Genomic DNA, 22,928 nt, shown 5'->3' with positions numbered 1-22,928 from the left:
TTATTGTTTGCAGGTTGGCAGCTTGCGGGAAGTTTCTCCCCGCCCGTACCCTCCCTTTCTTACTCATCAATGTTTCACAGCTAATAGACGTGTATTTGTTTTTCTCGTGCTATTATTGCGTTCAGGATGGGTTTCTAGTTCCAAAACATTTGCACACCCGCGTGTGCCTTCACACCCGTACTCAAAATGCTGTAAGTAATAATATTCCTTCATCATTTCATGTCAAATTAAGATTTTGAACTTTATGGCGTTTGGCGTCGCATTCCTTCCTTTATTCATGACTGCGATTACTACGTACCTACCTACCTAGCTTTCACTCAGTCTTGGGCCGAATGATGTTTAGAAATTTCCTATTATGTTAATATGACGATACTATACGTAATTATAGGTTTTTTTTTGTATAAATAGTAATCCATGTCCTTTTTGATTCATTTTCGTCATGTTTTTTTTAGGTTAGTAGTTAGTAGTTTAGGTTTAGGTTATACACTTTCTGATGTAGATTCTGAGCTTTAAATACAATATACTTATTTTCTATAAATGACTTACACATATCAGTTATGTACCATAGCAGGAACAACAATACATTTCATTGATATTTTTTATCTAGTTGATAGGTTATATCTTGTCTTGATATTATTATCATCATTCTTGTTACTATCAGGTTACCCCCACATGACAGATGTGTGTCTGTGTATATTATGTTGTTGTATTACATGAAAAATTACATAACATCACAGAATTTTCATCAAAATATACAGAAGTATCTGTTACTAGAGGCCAATGTCAATCACCAGGGGTTGCACTAAGATTCTGGACAGTAAAAGGAACATTACTCAAAAGAGAACTTTGTTTTCACAATTGGTAGGCTAGATTTGTTAGTCACACAACCTAAACAAATTGGGTCAAATGGTCCCATTATAAGAGGACTGATCACTTATCTGGTGCTAGCACTGGTGTCTCCAAAAGTAAAGAATAATAAATAAATAACCAAAACAAAGCAAGCAACAAACTGTTTTATAACAAAAACGATGCATATAAACTGTAACCTACACTTAAAACAAAACTTATATCATAGTCTCTTTATTATACTGTGATTATAATAAGCAAAGATTGCCTGACTTGACATTTGATGAAATACTAATAATCTTATTATTAGACTTATACCTAAATAATGTTTCCTGGTATAGTAATACCAGTCATACCTATTGCACAATGTTTTTTTACCTGTAGTTGTAATGTAACAGTATGTTAGTTGTAACCAGTATAATACACACACACACTTTTATTTAATTTGTTCTCCCCTCAGAACATTTTTCTGGTTTTTTCCTCAGCCAGAGATTGTCAAGAGTCCAGGATTCACTTTCCTACTTTATTTCATCCACTTTGCACGGTCTCTGGCATTCTTAGTTGTCAGCCCATTGGTATACAATCCTTGACAACAAGCCAGCACTTATTGGGCTTTCTCCTGCTAGGGCCAGGCGGAAGCGGATAGTCAAACATTTATTTCCTACGTAATTTGCTTAGTAGAAGCTCCAGGGCACTCCTGGAGCTTGTCTGCAATGTCACGGACGTGAAGGTCGAGCCACGTGAGCGCAGTATTATCATTTCCGTGACCGCAACTCTTTTTTGTGTTGCTCAAGCACTGGCCACTATTCACTGCCGTAAAAGGAGGGTCTTATTTTGGGTCGAAATTTCTTTTACCAATCGCTAATCATTCATCAAAACACCTATTAGTAATTAATGATAGACCGAGGTCCAACCAAATTTTAGGCGCTAAGCGTGATAACCGGATTGGCACTCAATCGTTTTACCATTTTGGTCTACTATGGGATAAAAATTGTATTTGTTAGTTGTATTTTCTCAATTTTTAGGATGTGTAAAGGTAAAAAAAAACCGGTCAAGTGCGAGTTAGACTCGCGCACCGAGGGTTCCATACACAATTTTGAAGATTCGCGGGCGTATGCACTTATTTTGTACGAAACTAATTACAAATACCTATAACTTTTTTGGATTTTTCCTATATCAGCATAGTATGCCTTTAGTATGCTTTATCCCAAATTTCTTGATTCTAGGTCATCGGGAAGTATCCTATAGGTTTTGATTCCTATGTGAAATCGCAAAAGGCACTCATTTTGTATGGAATAAATTACAAACATAAGTTTTTTCTGTGATGTAACTTTTATATATAAATTACCAATTTTCAGATTTTTTCTTATATCAGTACGGTACTTTTTGCTAAATTTCATGATTCTTGGTCTACGGGAAGTACCCTATGGGTTTTGATACCATTATGAAATCGCAAAATATGCAACATAAACGGTCATATATTTTTTGATCGCGTTAACGTATAAGTTTGATTTTTTCCCAGTTTAAAGAGACCATAGACCTGGGTATTTGGTATAAATTTCAACTTGATACCTTTACGCGTTCCTGAGAAAAAGTGTCTTGACAGACGGACAGACAGACAGATGGACGGACGGACAACGAAGTGATTCTATAAGGGTTCCGTTTTTACTTTTTAAGTACGAAATCCTAAAAACAAAACATTTTATAGGATCCCTACGTTGTCCGCATGTCCGTTCGTCTGTCCTTTTTAGTTAAAAATTATAACATATATGTACGCTGAAGAACTTCTTTTTTTCTGTGGTTTCTTTCTGCTGTGAATAAAATAAAACTTTTAACTTGTAAGGGAACAACACCAAAAATTATGATCGTTTTTGCATGTTCGCAGTATCATGGAATTTATCAAAAAACAACATTTAACAGCTCTTTTGTAAAGAAATAAATCTGAAACCCCGAAATATGAATGTGGATAACAAAAAGTTCGAGTAGGTATGTAGGTCTGATTAATCGCGCCATCGCTAAAGCGCCAAATATTTTACTGCTGCTTAGTTGCGACAAGAATGCTTGTAGCAGTAGAGAGTGGCAAGTTGATGTACCTACCTAATGTTTTGCAATTGGATTGCACGTTCTATTGGGTTTCAATGACCATGTTGACGACACAGCACTATTATGCAAACATGTATACGATAAATGGTGTTTCATTATAAGACGTGCTTTAAATAAATATTAGTAATATTTATTATGTATCTGTTCTTCTTCCGAAATAATAGGACATTTTCACAATATAAGTCATATTGTGAAAATGTCCTATTATTTCAAACACTATGAAAATGAAAATATTTTTGTGCAAATATGTATATCCCTAATCTATAGTTGATACTACAAACAAAACCATTTGTTTTGACGACCTCCGTGGCCTAATGGTCATCATATCATATGGTAACTATGGCGGACGATAAAATTGAATAGAATATAATAGAACCTGAAAAAGCACCTAAAGTACACTAAAGTAGGTACTCATTTTATCCCAAATTTCCCACGGAAGAGGTCTGAGGAGCAGATAGAAAATTGTTAAAATGTATATATGATAAAGAAAATACTTAGTATATCTTCAGAAAAATTATCTCCCTCGGAAGTGCGGCACGTGCTACATGCATGACTTTAATTGATATTGATTAACTGTGAGCTATACGGTATAATTTGTATTGTAACGTATACTGAAAGGAATTGCGTGATAGTTCAGCTACAATTTCCTCTTTTTCCCTTGTACTTAAAGTTTAAAATTCTAGTCCTCTTTTTATATCTATATGCATTTCAATTACCAGGATAATTCGCCTTTGCTATCCTGGTAATTGAGGCATAAAAATATACCTATGTGCTTATGGCTCGACGTTATGTTACATTAGTTAATATTATTAGTTAATTTTTTATTTCGAACTATGAAGTTAGAAGAGGTACCTGATGAGTATTATTGCTTGTGTGTGCTAAATGTATCTCGTATTTTTTTGCAATCAGTTCGTTTAATATACCCAGCCAAAAAAAAACAAAAAAAAAACAATTCTAAGTAATGAATGACACGCATCGGTGTTTCTTTTTGTTACGAATGCTACTACGAATCTAATAAGGACTTTCATTTTATTAGACCAGCATTAGGTATATGACGACCTCGGTGGCGCAGTGGTAAAGTTCTTGCCACTGAACCGAGAGGACCCGGGTCCCCGGTCGGGTCATAATGGAAAATGATCTTTTTCTGCTTGGCCCGGGTTTTGGATGTTAATCTATATATGTATTTGTTATAAAATATAGTATCGTTGAGTTAGTATCCCATAACACAAGTCTCGAACTTTGGGGCTAGCTCAATTTGTGTGATTTGTCCAAATATATTTATATTATATGGCCGGACAGAATAAAGAATATTCTACTTCCTACTAATGTTATAAATGCAAAAGTTTGTGCTAAATGCAAAATCTACTGGACGGATTGTTATGAAATTTGGTACACAGAATATAACCTAGAATAACACATGGGGTACTTTTTATCCCGAAATTCTTACAGGAGCGAAGCCCCGGGGCGCAGCTAGTAATACATAAAAGAGTAGATATACTAGTAGGTAGTAAATTATTAGTAGATTTGTTGTGTCTTTACCAATAATGTCAATATGTTGGGTTTTATTAATTTAAAAAAATATTTATTTCCAGAGCCAAGATGGCGCCCTCACCGGACTACATCGTCCCTCGACCACTATCATCATCACTTTTGGACTCTGATCTCAGCCGGCTTGTACCTATACCCTTGGTACGTATTCACAGACTTAATGTCAGCACAAATTGTTTATACATACATACATAATTATGCTTCATATCAGATCAGTGTTCAACTTTTTATATATTTTTTTATTAATGAATTTTATGTTGTGGACATTCTATATATAAAAGATGATAGAACGTTACTAAACAAAAGTAATGCGTTATCTATACGGAATTATCAGGTCATTGCACCTTTGCCTCACGTATTTTGTATGTCTGGCTTATTCGCTATTGTAAATGATTTCAGAATATCAACAACATCAACAATGAGTGCAAGCCTATGGGACCAGTCGTTGGCTTCGGCCAATGGCCTGCTTACTAATGAAGAATGTGCCAAGCTGCTCGATTACGACATCTTCAATGATGACGGTTTGTTCATAAAGTTCTTCCGTTGGATATATGTACTCTTCGACGATAAAAAAACGTCAGCTTTTGAATTAAAATAAATAAGTTTTTCTTAAATTTCCATGTTCTGAAAATTGGCCGACTGGTTTCAGTTCATGATATCACGATTATATCATTGCCAAGAAAAAAAAAACACGGAGGCTGAATAAGTTAGAGTGTGCATTGTCCGATGATGTGCAAGTGTGACAGCTTGCTACAACCGCCCAATAAAAACGCTTTTTTATTGACTTGGCTTATAGCATTCTCAAACCAAATAATCAGTTCTCCTCTTGTTAGGCATACAGACAACACATAAATATAATAACGCAATATTCAGCAAACGGACCTTGACGTTTAAATTTTTTGTAAGATCAGATGAAATAAATTAAACGAAAAAAACTTTAAAAAAGGTTTTATTTAAATGCTCCAAAAAGAAGAAAATAAAATTTCCTTTAAAATTTTAACTATCAACTTATAACCTCATTACACACAATTTATATGACCATAAAAGCTTGTTACGAGGTTTACTTACCTATTAAATTGAGTAAAATATAGTTGCTTACGCAAACCTAGCGACACGCTTTTATAGTCATATGAATTGCGTATAATGAGCTTATAAGTTGATAGTTTAAATTTGAAAGGAAATTTTATTTTCTCCTTTTTGGAGCATTTAAATAAAAGATTTAAAAAGTTTTTTCTCTTAATTTATTTTTTAATTTTTAGTTATCGCTGAATTGGTTTCTAAATCTATATAAATAGAATGACATCACATTATTTTTCGACTTTCAACAAACCCTTTCATTTGATACCCATATTGTACAAGTGCATAAAAAATAACTATTCCGCCATCTTGGATGGTCCGCCATGTCACGTCACAGCTTATCGTGTATTGTCATCTAATCTAAACGTGTATACAAAATTTCAGCTCAATCGGTTGAAGATATCTGCTTCAAAATTGAGTAGCAAGATTCCACCCAAACAAACAAACATACATACATACATTGCAAGTTAAATAAAAGCTTTCAATAAAATAGTGTTTATTTTAGGTTATAGTAGTTTGATGCGACTTTGCGTACCTTGACTTGTATTAGTAGTGCTTGAAATACGATTCTGGATTTTCTTGTTATTGTGTACAATATTTTGCAATTCCATTGTTGATTTTGGTTTTAAGTGTCTAATCTAATCGCATAGGACCGCCTCTCTCTTAAGCCTCTTTCTTTCGAGACAAATGTTTAAAACAGTACACGCTGCTGCTGCATTATTAACCTAAAATATAATAATTATCACATATCATAATTGCTCATAGATAATTATGAAATAACTCTACTCCTATATAAAGACTATATCACTACTCAAAATCTACGGGGTTTATTAAAAGACTTGGGGTAATTTCCATTTCATTCATGTACCTAGTGGAGTTTAGTCTGAATGATTTTATTTTTCAACATCATGTATGTTGCAAATAAATATTTGTATTTCCAAGCAAAGGAAATTTTTTGAACAGTATAATAAAATTTAATATACACCATATATATTTTTAATTATAGTCAAAACAAAAAATCGAAATCCAAAATTCATCCGAAAAATCTATAATCATTGGTTATAATACAGAGTATGCCACCTGACTACTACGCTTCATAGTAAAGGTAGGTTCAGTGCAGCGGTTCACACAAAGTCTATTTTCATTGATAAAATCTGGCAATTTTTTTTTTGCCTATGCCAGGGTCATTGCACCCGAGAGCGAGAGAACACGATAAACTAGGTATAAATTGGAATAATTGGAGTTTCAAACTACGTCCATAAATTCATTGGTATTTTGGTATAAATGCAAACCTCATTTGGTGATAAACGATAATATTAAATTTTGTTTACTCACATGTATTAATTATAATGTAATAAATTAAGGGGTCTTTAATTTTTTGGCATAATTAAAAATGTATGGTGTATAATTAGTAAGTTTGTAGAAACCTGAATTTTGTTTGTTGAATTACATGTGCTATGGCAATGCCATCGACGGCTATTGAATATCCGAATGTGCATATTCCAGGCCACCTAAGCTTATATTGTCAAATAGTTTAATTTAATCATCGGTTAGTATACTAGAACACAGTATACCATCAGTTAGTATACCAGAACACAGTATACAAAGCAAATGTGGGATTAAGTGGAGTTTTTATTGCCTATTTGTGTTAACATCTTCATCAGCTGTAGGTAACAGGACAATAGTAAATCACTAGCTGTAAGAGATTTAATTTCGTTATATCTCGAGTTTAATAGGCTTGATTCGCTTTGCGACACGGGTCTTGAAACATATACTTTATAAAAACTTTTTTTTGTGAAGTGTATGTTTGTACTTATGTGTATTATTTTATACTACCCGTCCCGACTTCGCTCGGGTAAAAACATAATAAATTATACTCCTAAATCTTCTTCAGGAATCACTATATAGGGTGAAAACCGCATGAAAATCCGTGCAGTCGTTTTTGAGTTTATCGTGAACAAACAGACAGACGCGGCAGAGGATTTTGTTTTATAATATGTAAGGATTAAAGTATAAAAACATTTTACAAGTACAAAACATGTTTTCATACAAATTTTCAAATTTGACCTATGCCACTTCTGGTTGTTTTGTCTGTCCCTGTGCCAAATTTCATCAAATCGGTCGAGTAGCTTTCAAGTTTACCCGTTACAAAAAAATACAAATCTTTTCTCTTTATAATATTAGTATGAAAATATGGATAATAAATTTCATTTGCCATAATAAATCTGTTTAAGCCATCTTGCTGGCATAGATGCTGTAATTTTAAAACATATGAATCACAATGTTTGGAAGCAAGAAAAGTGCTGTTTTGATTGGTTGTATTAATTTAGTTTATCTTATAACATGGAGCTTGACAATCTCCAGTCCGTCTTATCGACGCATATCAAAATGATTTAAACAATTTTCCTGTTTTATGCTTTTTATCATATGCCATATTTATCTGTTTTTGTCAACCTGCTGGTAGACACTAGATGATGTAAGGTTTTAAAAATATAAATCATAACATTCAGATTCGGAATCATTTGATAGTCAGAGTTTTGAATAATTACCCACTTCAGTATTTAGTACACTTTATTAGTAGATATTGAAGAATGTTGGGGAATCCTATTCAGATTTCCCAAAGTCCTTTATTATTCTTATTAATTGTTATTATTATTTTATTTATAATTATAAAAATACATTGTAGAGAAAACTAAAATTTTTCACTTCAAACGCAAATTAATGAAAATAGATAGAATAAAAATACCTGTGGAATCCGGCCAGGTCAAAATGGAAAATTATCTATTTCGGAGTGATCTGGATCAATCCAAACTGGACAAATCCAATAAAGCCTAATGATAGGCGAATAGAATAATGTAATAGAGATTTTCCAAGTCTTGGCTCCTTATCTGTATGTAAATGTAGTAAAACAGTATCATTGATTTAGTATCTCATAATACAAGTCTCGAACTTACTTTGAGGTTTACTCAATCTGTGTGATTTTCCCTAAATATATATTAAAAATATATTACTATTATAAATTCGCTAGCATGTGGCAAAATTAAATATAATCTTTGGTCACTCTGTCTGTCTCCCTTCTTCCTCATGGCCAAACTATTTCGCCTGACTGATCAAATTAAACGAATGTAGCTAGGTTAGTATCAGAAGGTAAAGATATCAGAATGGCTAAGTAACACAAAGTACATATATCAAAAATACTACGCATCTAGATCGTCTTTATATCAATATTACTAAGTACTCAGACAATACACAATGTCATATAGGTACTGTCATTTTAATTTATCAACTGGCTATTATGTGTCAGATCCTATGGTCTAAATATGCCATAACTAAAAAGCGAAAAAGCGAAAATCGATAATAGAGATATAAGGGAAAAACAATCACATTCATCTCTATTTGAAAGCCAATTTTTTAAAGACCCGAATATTTAATATAGAATTTTTCATCTAGAACCTTTACGCGTTATTGAACGGAAAAAGCGTAAATCGAAAACTGGGCTATTCTAATTATGTATCAGGCAGACTTTTGATGATTGTGGAATGCAAATATTTTCTTGAATCTTCTTAATCCTTTGCTGAGGTCTTCTTAGTTGACGCTTTGTGAAAGGGTAGTACGCGATAATCGACCGTAAATATTTCTCTAATAAAGTTGTCAAGACATAGTCCAGCGAGCTCTCCGCTACTCATTCATCCAACGTATTATTGTAGGTCAGTTTATTCCATAATTCATTTTTGTGCAAACATGTAAAGTAGAGCATAATTATTTACCATAATATCTCAATCATTTTGCACCTAAAAGTGTCCTTCTGTGTGCACATTCTGATGTATAATCATGAGTGTGCCAGAATCATAACATTCTGGCTGCATCTTATGGTATGTTTGTGGTCACACTTTGAATGATGTCCCTCCTCATATTTGAATAAACATCTTATAAAGCCTCTGCCCTCACTGCATTGGACCCATGTCGCCATGCAAGTCATTAGAGACGGGCCATGATCCGTGCGTGTATCATTAAGACAGCATAATAGGTAAAGACCTATAATTTGGAGATTCCTTTTATTATTGTCACTAATTCAGAATCTCGTCCTACTATGCTGCTAAACGTGATGCTCGAGTTTTGCAACTCTTGGCTTTATCTACCCTATTAAGTATAAATAAGTGATACTAGATCTGTAAAATAATCATCAAGCTATGTATTTAATCAGTTTTTAAGTTAATTCATTAAAAAACATCTTATTTTTATGAATTAATATTTACTAATTAAGATTAGGTTATATTTCACACGATTTGGTTTGCATGTTAGTACAATTAAGCTTTTAAATCTATATATTGGACCCAACATTACAAAATTTATGACGGAGTTTACTTATGATTGATAAAACCATCCTTCCATATTTACTATGGAATGTATGGACTTAAAAATAAAAATATATTCTGTTTTATCTTAGTTGGCAAATGCATGTCAAGGCTCATTTTTGGAATTTGCGTTGATGGCAATTTTCCGATAGTATGACCAGAATAGATCCGTGCATTCAGGATATCAAAGTGTTTCCATCTCGATGCATAAACTAGTTATTCTCATGTACCGTTGCTGGGAAACCTTCCTATTTTTTGTGCAACTCCAGACGTCCAGACTTTTAAGTTCGAAGTAATTTTCTCTTTTATTACTTATACATTATACATACTAGAACTTTTTTAATTTGGTTTTATTTCATAGCAAATGCGCATTTTATAAATTTTAACATGTGATAATTAACCAACTTTATAAAGGGGGTATAAGAACGGATATGTTTATCAATCCGGTCCTCGTGTCAAAGACAATTTATTATAATTAATCTTAATTAGACACGTTACTCTCTCAAGACTAGCCCCCCACGAACTCACCTCATGCGACAGATAAAACTGTAGGTCAATATTGAAATAGATATGTTATCCTACAAATATGTGTATATTTCCATCCAATTTGAGATATGATCATTACATAAAATATTCATTTTTATCATGTGGGCGCGACAGTTTAAATATACATGGTTTAATTAAAATTGACAAAGCTACACCATTTACCTCGTGTATATAAGGTTTTGAAACAATATTGACTAAAATTTATAGCTGCTGCTACTCTAAATATAACATAAGCTAATAGGAAAATGTATGTAGTAGTTGGTAAATTTTTATAATTTTCAGCCACTAATATTATAAATGCGAAATTTAGTTTTGTCTTTCGGTCTTTCAATTTAATTAGATTAAACGAATATTTTCTTAATGGTGTTATAAAATACTGTTATTACACTACAACATATAAAAATTTAACTATGATAGAATTAATTATATTTGTAGATATATTTTATCAGGTCGATACACTTGACTTTGACATTTAGTTTTTTTAAACGTAAATATTTCTTAAACGGTATTGTAAACTAACAAATGGTTTTCATATACTCATATTTAAAAAAATAAAAAGATGCCCATGCCATATTATTAAAACTTTTCAGTACCAAAACTGCAGACGGCATGGCGAAACTGTTTAGTTGCCAAATCGTAATGCTTTTGTTTTAAATATGGCCAAATCCTAAAACAGAAAGCTAGTCGGTACTTGAGATTCATGTTTAAATGGAAAATATTTTTGGATGAAATACCTTCTCCAACGTAGCTAGAAATAAGCAAGGCTTATTTTTATTTTGTATGTCATTTGCTCAAAATGTAGGTTTAAATATATATAATTTGTAGTTGCCACGCTGAAACGAGGGTGTGTCATAATAATCACTCGGTGAGCGTGTGACACAATGGAATAATAGTTTATTGGCAGAGATAAAATTATGACGTTGGTGTCTTGCTCAAAACATATTTGTTTTGAGTTGTCAGTCTTCTGGACCTGTTTTCTACAGTTGGATGTTTTCCTTAATTTATCTTGTATCCAATGAAAATATGTTTTGACATTAAACTTTATTATATCTTATTATCGCACATGATGTATTCCCTTAGACGCTGAAGAACATAGGTGGTCAATAGGCATGTTTGTACTTAGTAACCACATCAGGGCTGTGCTAGTTTACTTGATAGTTATGTTGGGTTTAGTATTTATATTGTTCTTATTTATTACTTTGTGCAGTCTGCCTTATAAGCTAATAAGCGAACTTTATTTGGATTATAGGATAGAAAAATGCGTTACTTGCAACTACTAAAATAGAACTCTTTGGCCTTATATCAAATAGCTCGAAAAATTATGAATGTGTTACATAATATATTTAGTTCAAAATTAGTTCTATCTGCCCTGGGAGTTCTTTAAATAAATAAAAAGTAACACTATGAAGAATGATTTTTATATTATAATGGAAAACATTTAGTGATTTAAAAATTATGAAAATGAAATAATAATTTAGAATTGGTAATTAGATTTATCAGTATCTGAATTATGAAACGGTTTTTGATTTTGCAAACTTTACATAAGCATTTAAATCAATATTGACTTTAAATACGTAATGGAATTAAATTATAATGGATAAAAACTAGTATTATCTCGTTCAAACTCAACCAAAACGGAACGTAACCATGTAAAATAATATTTTATCACAGTCTTTTAAGTAGCCAGAGATACAGATTTAAACTATTTTTAGACCGCTTAATTTCGGTTCATATTCTTCATTAAATAATTTTACATAAAGATTGCAGTGATTCACGAAATACAAAAATCACTCATTGAAAAAATAAGTTAAATCATAAAGTTAAAGTTCTTAAAAATTCTATAACATTCATGGCCCTTCTGGCATGATAGGGTCCAACAGTATTTATTTGAGCTTTTTTAGATGTTTCTTCTCAGCACTGATCGTTCCGAAATGCTTTGAAACATATTATTTGATTAAAATATGACGGGAAAAAGTGCCTGTGAACGTCTAATGTTCTTTAGAAGTTGGACACATTTTATTCCACAAAGGTTTAGTTGTCGGAATTTAGAAGAAGAAAAGAATAATTTAGAACGACACAAAACAGATCAAATGCATTGTCCGCTCCAAGAATATATGTTGTTTAGCCAGTTACCGAATCAAATATATAAAAAAAAGAAAAAGGAATGAACCTCATAAAAGTGAAATTCGCGTTGTATAAGAAGAGTTTAAAGCTTAACGGACAAGGAATATCAGAGTTGGAGATTGGTTGCTCATGGACTTGTGGCCACTTAATAACCGACAGACAAGATTTCTATTAAGTGGTTTTGTTTTAAAACGTTTCAAAAAGGGCTGGTACCCAAACTTGCCTTGATACAAATAGGAAGGCTAAATGAATACATTATTTTTTAGGGTTGAGATGGGCTTTAATTTACTTGATTGTAGAACTTGTAAACGTTATCCCTAAATTCTTCAATGAGAGTTACTGTATTCAAAAGACCATTAAACCAAGGGTCCGAGATGTTATTTTTATCAGAAGTTATTGTTGTGACATTATCACATAAGATTCAAAGCATCACGACATCTGGGCGTTGTTTTGACGTAACATCGTGCGGCGGTTATCGTTCCTATATATATTGACGTCTTCAGTCTCTTCGTTGTATTTTGTCCATTACTTATCTAAGCTTATTACCTTGAAGCCTCGCCGAGATACTCCAATAAACTGTGCTAATTATTTCTCAATAATTAAAATTAAAATTATTATCTTAATTGTGCAAAAACTGAAGAATAACTAAAAATTATTTTGTGTTAAAAATGTGTTGTTACAAAAGTAGCGGAATGTGTGATCTGTGTAGAGAGTTCCAGATGTCACTCTTTCAAAGTAAGATTTATTCAATAAAATAGTTTAAATTTTTGGAAAAGTAGACTCACGGATGAATTTATATTCTAATTTAGGCTTCGTAATTCTTACCTAACATTCTAAAAAGTGGGATCATTTTGGTGAAACTATACGTGATCATCAGAAACGTTTACTTCAACATGCTTAAAGAAGATAAAAGAAAAAATATTAATCAAGAGTTTCCAAGAACATTCAAGAGCTTCCAAAATCTTTAGATTAGAAAAGATTTTTTTTTTCAAATTACCTCATTTTGTTATACAAGGCCCCACGGTATTTGCATGATTCTACATTAAAGAGCTCCTATTAACATTGTAATGTATTCCCCAGATCTGCTCAAGTCTCTCCAGGCCGCTCCGAAGCTGGAAGCGAGCCACTTCGCGCTGCAGGATGACCACATCACGCTGTACCCGCCCTCGCCGCCCGACACCAAGCCCAATCCCGCCGAGCTGGCCAACGACATCCTGCAGCAGCTCGACAACCAATGCAAACAGGGTATGTTACGTTACTAGCACTTATAGGTTAACTTCGGAACATTAAACTTAATGCTAAGCATTGTCTACTAGTTCACCTTTGTGATAATATGAAAATTATTGTGGGCGTGCAAATGCTACGCAGTTCTCTACACTCATTAGTTTTCTTCTTCTGTTCGACTTTGGCAGCAAGATTATGTGCTCTTTGACAAATAACGTATTGGCCTCATTAAAATATCTGATGTGTAGAAGCTGGGTCAGTTCGGACATCATAAAAGATGAACCGTATAACCCCAAGATCACATTTTACTAGTCGTGAAATCCACCTAGCTCCACCTAGCTCGGCATCTCTCAATTCCAACATGGAGTCTATTTAGAGCTCGCCACCCCAGGGAAGATTATCACCAGTTGGGAACTTCTCGGCCGATGGCAAATTAGCATACCGAATGTATGTGATCTTTTATGTTAGCCAAATAATAATAGTGATCCAAAGCGACCTCACTCGCCAGTGACGCCACCCACTAAGTAAAGAAATGGTAACCCATACATTGGACAGGACGTTAATGTTGGTTTCAAGACGAGCTATGAAACTTATTACCACTCCCTTGTTGATAGTTATTTACCTCATTCTTGCAGCAGCTATTTTAATATTACACGTTAATTTATTTTGCATTCATTTCCGTCTTTGTCTTCTTGGGTGCGACTTTCCTTTTTATCTTTCAGCTATGCTCTTATTTTCAACATTTCGCACCTGAAAATTAATATTGCCAAGACAAACTTGGCCGTTGTGATAGTACGTTATTTCCTTGTAAACTTTGAGTAGGTCAGTTCTGTCGGTTTAAATGACTATGCAGTTTTAGTTTCATGTCCCTCGGGTCTCATAAAATGCTCAAATTTGAAATGTCAGTTATCGTTTCAGTAATATACGTTTCTAAAGCAGTAATATATTAAAATATTTTTTACTATCTGTTGCCCGCGGCTTCTCACGCGTAACTTTTCAACGAGTACAGTTATTTTTCTGGGATAAAAGGTACTCTATGTCCTTCTCCATACTTCAAACTACAGGTATAAAAAAATTTAAGAAGATTAGTCGAGTAGATAGAGCGTTAACAGGTAACAAACTTATTTTCGCATTTATAATATTAGGAATGAGGACTAGTTAGGATATGGTTGCATTGCAAGTTGTTCTAATAATACGTGAGTGTTGGTTTCTCGGCGTCTGCCAGTCTGTGTAGTCTTATCTCACCATCAAATAAAACAGATTTATACGGCTTCAAAAATATGCTTTAAAAAAATTAAATTCACATTAATAGTATTTTTTCCGTCTAGAGTAGCACTAGTTCTCTTGGTAGTCGGGTTGATCAACTTTTGATAATTGGATTCCAGTTTTTACGTGGTATTAGTAGATAGCAGAAAACCATTGCATTTATCAAAGAATTCGTGGAAGATCTAATATGCAGATACTTTTTTGAAGTTTGCATCCATCGATATGCAATTTTCAAAATGTAAAATTTGTTTTATAAGTAGAACTCTCAAGCCAAATTGACTCACGAAGCCTTATTAGGAAAGTTTGATATTCGTGCCTAGACAAATGATAACTATGTTTGCAAAAAATCACACAGATTGTCATGTTACCATGTCATGTATTTAAATGTAAATTATCAAAACGGAACACTTGTTTTACAGCAGCTATTTGTTTACATTTACCAGTTATTCTTGATCAAATATTTTAATTGCAAGGTGTTGCGTGAGATGAGAAACATCAGGAAAACGGTGAAATTAAATATTAACTTAAAATATGACTCATTTGGCGGTGGTTACTGGTCCGCTCCGTTATTTATGAGGTCCCCTTACTTACATATTTTGCCCACCATATGCCTGGTTGGCTGGCCCACCAATTTTACGTGTGGTTTTACATATAAAGTTTAATAAATCGCTGCATTTGGGCTAATCTATTTTATGCCAGCTATACTTATTTAACATCTGATCATCTGTAAGTATTGTAAGAATCATTCTTTAAAATTACTTACGTTCCTATTTAAGACTAACAAACTTTTAGAAGTCAACAAAAACATGTAATAATTTGCAGACGTTTTGTTATCAGTACTAAAAGTCATAATACACATCCTGAAAAACGATTTATGATACTTATCATAGTGCCACGTTGTGAGCATGATATCGAAAAGGTGCCGGAGGACACAATAAGTTCGGAATGTTTTGTTTTTCCTTTCGATGTTATCTCCTCGGCGTGTAGTTTTCCAAGGGTCAATCGCCGCAGTGTTCTGAGACAATAACAATCGGATGTAATTAATTTTTAAATGTAAATGAATTTAGTGGGTGCAGTAACGAGTTCAGATCACAATCAATTTGAATCGTAAACGTCGAAAGCCCAAGTTACGAATACCGAATTGTGATTTCTAAGATTGTGATTTAAGAATCGAGGGAATAACTATACAACTTTGTTCATTGTACAACTGTCTAGCTATATTGAATTTATAAATTCATAGTAAATAATATTGAATTAATTGGTTTTACCAACAATGTACTGTAGATATTAATTGCTGAAGTTTGCATGAATACTATGTCATATAGCGTTTATTTCGTGCTGAACAAGTAGGTGATTTGATAAAACATGCAAGACGTTTTTGAAATGTAGTATCATAAAATTTAATATAAAAAAATAAAGCTCGATTTGTGCAGTGGCATAAGTATTTGAATTCTTTCCAAATTCAATAATTAAGGTTTCCAAAATGAGAACTTTCCAATATTTGCGAGCGTGCTATAATGAATGCGTTATGCATTTAGTTGTTTTATGGAGATGAAGTTTGAATGGGTGTCGCGGGGCACGGAGCGGGGTGGCGCGCATGTTGCGCTCGCGCGCGCCGCTCAGTAGTACCGCGAAGCGCGCCGCGATTACAGGTGGTCGTTTGTTTGTGGTCACCCGTGACAATAAATTCCATTCGAAAAGCACGTTCCGGGCGTTCGCCCACTTTCTGCAACCTATGTCTGCCGCAGTCTATGCGCCGCCTGGACGCCGTTAGAATGAAGTGCCACTATCGTTGCATTTGGAACAAGGAAATTATTTTCAACTCACAGAAACTTGTCAAAAGACGTTAGGCGGTTAATTCAACCTGGACTTTTCACGACGACCACAGCTCGCCCCACGAGGATTACATTTTATAGAATACCACTGCCCATATAATCGTGTAAAACAATTTATCGCTAGCACTGTATTATAGTTATAAGACTATTATACGAACATATTGTGGTTTTGTGAAGCTGATTCTTGATAAAAATCGGACTTCGAGATGGCAATGTCGGATCTCTGTATTGGTAGGTTGTGTTGGCATTGTTTGTTTTGATTTATTGAAAGTCACTCTGGCAGAAAGGCGCGCTCAAGGTCTGAATGCTCTAGTTCCTGTTAACTATTTGTAAAATGTTATTTATTATAATGATCTTGAAACAGAGGTAATATTGTTGCTAATGAACAAATAGTTGGATACAGTTGGAACAAGCTGTCGAAGTGAGAACGCGGCGGCGATTGTAACTGGAACGAATATTTACTGCGCAACAAACTTGTTTGTTGGCCATGTCCACACTTCCACGTCTCCACTATTTTAAAACACTGTTGTGAGATAATCAAGTTTCAAAAACAACTTTATGTAGTTCATATCTACTTATCCTATTTTCTAAAGTGAAGGGAGGAATACTAATTTATACTCAGGTTCTGATAAACGAACCTAACGAGCTTCTTATCATATCTTGTTTAAACGTGTACACAATAAATTTGGATTTTACAGTGATTAAAATAAGTAATTTTTTTGTTATGTGTATAATTTTCATTGCTTTTCCTTTCTTGCATTGTGGTGAAATGAGTTTAAACTGAAAATTACCACACTCATGAGTTAGGCATACATCAATAATGTTTTGTTGCCTTTATCTCCTTGCCTGTTGATAAACGCTTCTGACGTTTGATCGGCTTCTCATTTAGAGGACTGGCTCTTAACACTTGTGCCACCGTCAATGATAAACCAGTTCGCACACAAGCCGACCTCGGCTGGCAATAATTAAAGCTACTTATTGGTCACTTTTTCATGGCTGTGTGTTGATACAGATATGCCGGTACCTTTCCAACAGAGGACAAACAGTTATCGCCACGAGGTCCGTTCGTGACGGACAATATATATATATTTATCAAACCAGTTTTGTTTGGGAAACTGCTCGAATCTTGCTCCACATTGTTAATATAGGTTTGATACATTTTGCATGTTTTCGGCTGTGTTAACTTTTACGTGATAACAACATATTACTTACTATAAGCCTTACCAGTCTTTGAGATTGGAGAGACTTTGTTGATTTGATTACTTGGAATTTTCTCTTATTATCTTGATACTAAAGCACGGAGGTTTCCCTTAACGCTGCATTATAAATATCTGCAGCACTGATCATAACTATACTTGTTGTTATTAGTAAATAGACCTATTAGAAATCCTTTTAGATATTGATTGGAATAGTTACACACGTGCAAGGTAGATAAAAAACTAAACCACATTGGGACATGAATAACCTTTTAAAGGCAAAGGCATTGATGTCGACATGGTTAATGCCTAAATGTGTTACTATTTAAATAAATAGTACCTCAGTTTGAGTAAAACAAGAAAAGAAATATGAGGCAGGCGATTTAACGTTATAATCTGTCTGATAGCAGGCGCGGGCGTTAAAGGCAGCGAACTCTGAGATTGCGAGTTTATCGCGGGTCAGGGCGATGCAGCAGTTTGTGTCGCCTCACTGATACTTGTCGCTACCATTACCACCACTCGCCTATCCGCTAACTCCGCTAAATCGACGAAATTCTTCAAATAATTGAATACTAATGAAAGAAAAATTTCTCCGTCGCATTTACGAGACGAGACACCAATCTGATCAATTAGTTTCAATTGATTCTTGGACAAGCTCGGCGGTCAACTCTATTACATTGATACTTACATGCATCAATGAGTTTAAAATAAAAATATGAAATGATCGTGACGTTGTAAACAAGAATATTTTAAATTGATTTACTGAAATATGTGCGCCAAAACACTTTAAACATATAGTTTCTGTGTTAATAATCAGAAACTTATTCAAATATCCAAATAGTATTTATGATATATTTGAGGCAGAATTGCAACCAGATAGTTGCAGACTTTAGCATTTTGTTTCATGAATGTGCGTCATATTAGGTCTGATATGACATTAATTGAACTTCCTAAAAGTAATAAAGCACGTGTTAAGTGTGGTAGCAGTTATTTATAGGTATACAATAACGAAGTATCTAATTAAGCTATCACGATAATAAAAAAAATATTGCTATCATCATTAAATTCTTTGGTAGTTGTATTTTTATCAAAGTAAACAGTAGTTAGTAATCGATTTAATCTGCCATTAATATAGCAATTAACTAAGACGTCAAGACAAAGCGCTGAACAATTGGCGGTAAACGACTGCGTGCAACATGAGATTTTGTTTATTTAGTTCAGGGAGCCTGATGCTTGCCGCCTCGTGCGCAACTTTGCAGCTATTTGTACTCGATAAATGTCCACTATTGTTCACATGAATATGCAACGAAATCTGCATCGTACAATATCCATTTTAATGTCTTCTCTAGGAAACGCTCGAACAACCCGTAGGTTATGTAAAGAGCAAACTGGTTTAAAAAATTATAATTCCAGTATGACTGAGTCTTGAGTTATGAATATTCTATAACGTTGTTAGTTTTATCGCTAAAATGGCATGCTCTATTCCTGTTTAGGTACTCATTTTTAAACAAATTAATTTATATGGCAATTATGCTGTATTGTTTCGACAAGTATATATAGCACACATGCTTTAATTTACCAACAGTAAACATTGGAACAAATGATACTTAAGCTATTCCGAAAATTATAGTAGCGTCTTTCGATACTGCTAAACACGAGTAATGATCATGCACACTCATTATTGAAAACGATAGGTATGATTTTTCAGTCAAAGTTGACCAACATTAATTGTTGTTATTTTGTTTGTTGTTGTCGTAATGCGCTGTGATTAAATTATTTTGCTTTTACATCGAATTTCACAGGCTATATAAGAAACAAAAAAATTAAATGTATTTTCTTCTTTCACAGAGAACATCTTCTCGAACTGGCTGGAGGAGAAGGTAGAGTTGCCCATTTTCGAGAATATCTCTCAGGTTCCGGAGCGCGTGGAACTCCCGCCCCAGCCGTTGAGCATTCCGATTCCGGTCCCGGCTTACGGCGCGCCTCAGCCTACCGAGGAGCTGCTGCGGGAGTTCGAGACGGTGTACGACGCGGTGGAGCTGACGCACTTGACGCCGCCGCAGAGCCCGCCCGGGCCCGCCACGCAGCTGCTGCTCAGCTACGCACAGCAAGCGCAGTGCGCCCCGCCGCTGCCTGCGCTGCCCGTACCGCAAACCCACACCTGGCCCGTGGCCGCCTCTCTGGCGGAGTACGACTGCGACCTCCAGGCGGTGGAAGATCTCGTCCGCCACCGCGCGGCTCAGCTCCCGTCTCCCGCACCCTTTGTCGACAGCTCGAACGCGTCCCCTCGTTCCTCTCCCCCTTCCTCCCCTCGCTCGTCCTCCACCGACGAGGACTGGCCGGCTCCTTCTTCGCGATCTAAACCATACTCGCGACCTTCTGACGATCGCCGTTCCCGCAAAAAGGAGCAGAATAAAAACGCCGCTACTCGCTATCGTCAGAAAAAGAAGGCCGAAATCGAAGTTCTCCTGAACGAGGAGAGCGCCCTGCGCCAGCGCCACACCGAACTCGGCGAAAAGTGCTCCGATTTGCAGCGTGAGATCCGCTACATCAAGGGCCTCATGCGCGATCTCTTTAAGGCCAAAGGGCTTATCAAATAGATGCGTGTTCTCCGCCACCTACAGGGAAAGATTTTTAATTTTCACCGCGCACTAAACGGAGTGCGCTTTAAAAGAATGATTTTTAAAGAAAAGGAGTAAATTACGATGATTTTTTATATTTTTGTTTTAAGTAATAAGTCGTTCGTATCGTTAAGATGAGCAGATTGAATCATATATCGAGCAGCTTTTGGTACTCACAATGTTTGGCGAAGGACCCATATATAACACCTTCAGAGCAATCACAGGTGGCGCCACATCATCTTACATCATATTTCATTATCATGTCATCATATCATATAGAGGATAGGTCGCAGTTGTTGTAATGAAAATATATATTTTTTTATTTTGTTCTTTTTGAGAAGCATTTATTGTATTTTTAAATTTTGCCATGGGATAATAATAATAATAAATTTGTTTTACAATGTAATTACTGGAATGTTATGTTTTCTTTACAAATAAATGGATTGCGACGGCGGAATAATGTTTTTTTTTTGTAATGTTTTTATCTCACTTTTCTTTATATAGTTAAAAATACTTTGTTTTTCACTTCGTCATCATAATATTCGTGTATTTACGCGTTTGTTTATTCTGGCCAATTACTGGAAGCTGTTTACACCAAAAAGACTGGCTGATTTAGCAAGGTCCTATTATAATTTGATTAGACGAAGATTTAACTTTTTTTGCTCTAGAACATTTTACTTTTGTATGAGGTTTTATTTTAAGCTAATGAGTAAAAAAGAAGTGCAAGAACAAGATTTTACTTAAGCGGCTTACAATCATAATGCCAAACTTTAGAAACATAAGAAAATGGTGTTTTTCCTTTCTCTTCGTAGCGTTGGTTTCAGGCGGTCGAAAGGGTTTGATAAACATGATGTATGATGATAACTAGTGTGTGGGTATAAATAGGTGGTAGTAAAGTATAGTAACAAGGACGACAAAGAGTTTGCGGACGTTGCTCTCCTAGTCACAATCTTCCTACCATTTTGTATTAAGTGTTATGCGCTTCTACATAAAGGTATACTACTATACTAAGATTCGGCAGCTTCTTATAAAAAGTATTTTATAATTTACGCAACTTATTCTTAGAGATCTTGGTATAATTTTCACATTGGTTTGATGGAAATTGATTAGAAATACTAGGTTTCTTAAGGATTTTTATAATTGCAGCAAATCAGCCGGCCTCGATCATACAACACAATTCACTACGGCTGTTGCGTAATTGCTGAATATTAAACGCGGATTAGAAACCTGGTACGTAGCGGCATGTTCATCGGTTTCATTTAACTTTATTTGCGTTTAGTTATTTAAGAAATTCTTTAATATTGACAATAAAAAATTCAAATGCGTCTTGTTTTTCTTGTTAGTGTTTCTCGATAGATCGATCGTTGCAGAGGGGTTTTGTTATAAATTTATAATCATTTTTGCTAGGAATGTATCACGCTGCGATAGGTCTTTTTACGCAAATTTCAATGAAACTACAGGTAAGGAAATTCAAGAAATCTATCTAGATCCAGGATGGGATGGGATGAATCCCATCCCATCCTGGATCTAGGGAGACCTTGACAGAAAGAGATCCATATTTAATGTCAGACCAAGCCTTATATACGTTAACAACTCCCTGTTAACCCGTAAGCTGGTTCCTAGCATAAGCTATAGGACATCAGTTTTCCACAGTCTTATGTTTACTATTTTCAGTTAGTTTTTTTGGTATTTTTTTTTTACTTTTTGTTAGCTAATAAAGAAAAGTAAAAAAAAATCACCAAAAAAACTGTAAATAGTATTAGGCTGTATTGGTTGTGAATAAATATAAATACCTACATAATTATAATTATAAAATAATAATAAGTAATAGTACATTTTTTATTTATTATGAATATTTATTATCAGTACATAATGTAAAGATGATGTCAATGTAAAAAAAATGCGAACATGTGTAGTACTTTTTGCTTGTTGGAATGCGGCTTAGTAGGTATTAAGCATTCCTATTTTTAACCCTCGACGCAAAAGGAGGGGTGTTATAAGTTTGACCGCTAAGTGTGTCTGTCTGTCTGTCTATCTATCTATATGTCTGTCTGTGTACGTGGCACCGTAGCTCATTAACGGGTGAACCGATTTGGATGCGGTTTTTTTATTTGATAGTTAATTTGAATGCTTCTTAGATATGTTTGATCAAAATCGGTTCAGTCGTTCAAAAGTTGTAGCGAATTA

The 22,928-nt window shown here is 34.5% G+C and overlaps 1 protein-coding gene across 2 annotated transcripts; it reads left to right on the top strand.

Annotated features, from left to right (window-relative positions):
• Positions 1 to 30: 30 nt before the first annotated feature.
• On the top strand, positions 31 to 21,201 carry crc (cryptocephal). 2 transcript variants are annotated; one of them, XM_053750358.1, is made up of 5 exons: positions 31 to 191; positions 4,542 to 4,638; positions 4,897 to 5,018; positions 13,680 to 13,844; positions 19,969 to 21,201. In XM_053750358.1, exons 3-5 carry the CDS (start codon positions 4,916 to 4,918, stop codon positions 20,718 to 20,720), a joined length of 1,020 nt encoding a protein of 339 aa, XP_053606333.1. In that variant the 5' UTR covers positions 31 to 191; positions 4,542 to 4,638; positions 4,897 to 4,915; the 3' UTR covers positions 20,721 to 21,201. The 2 variants fall into 2 exon arrangements, with proteins under 2 accessions (XP_053606333.1, XP_053606334.1); XM_053750359.1 differs by lacking the exons at positions 31 to 191; positions 4,542 to 4,638; positions 4,897 to 5,018 and adding an exon at positions 13,193 to 13,334.
• The last annotated feature ends 1,727 nt before the right edge of the window (positions 21,202 to 22,928 follow it).

This window comes from Plodia interpunctella, chromosome 10 (assembly GCF_027563975.2).
Source record: "Plodia interpunctella isolate USDA-ARS_2022_Savannah chromosome 10, ilPloInte3.2, whole genome shotgun sequence".
NCBI lineage: Eukaryota > Metazoa > Arthropoda > Insecta > Lepidoptera > Pyralidae > Plodia > Plodia interpunctella.
The sequence above is the reverse complement of the archived record's forward strand: the minus strand, read 5'-3'. Positions and strand labels throughout refer to the sequence as shown.

Coding starts and splice junctions, on each gene's coding strand:
- crc (XM_053750358.1), top strand. CDS start 4,916: ATGAGTGCAAGCCTATGGGACCAGTCGTTGGCTTCGGCCAATGGCCTG. Junction 5,019..13,679: donor CGACATCTTCAATGATGACG/GTTTGTTCATAA, acceptor TGTATTCCCCAG/ATCTGCTCAAGTCTCTCCAG. Junction 13,845..19,968: donor CGACAACCAATGCAAACAGG/GTATGTTACGTT, acceptor CTTCTTTCACAG/AGAACATCTTCTCGAACTGG.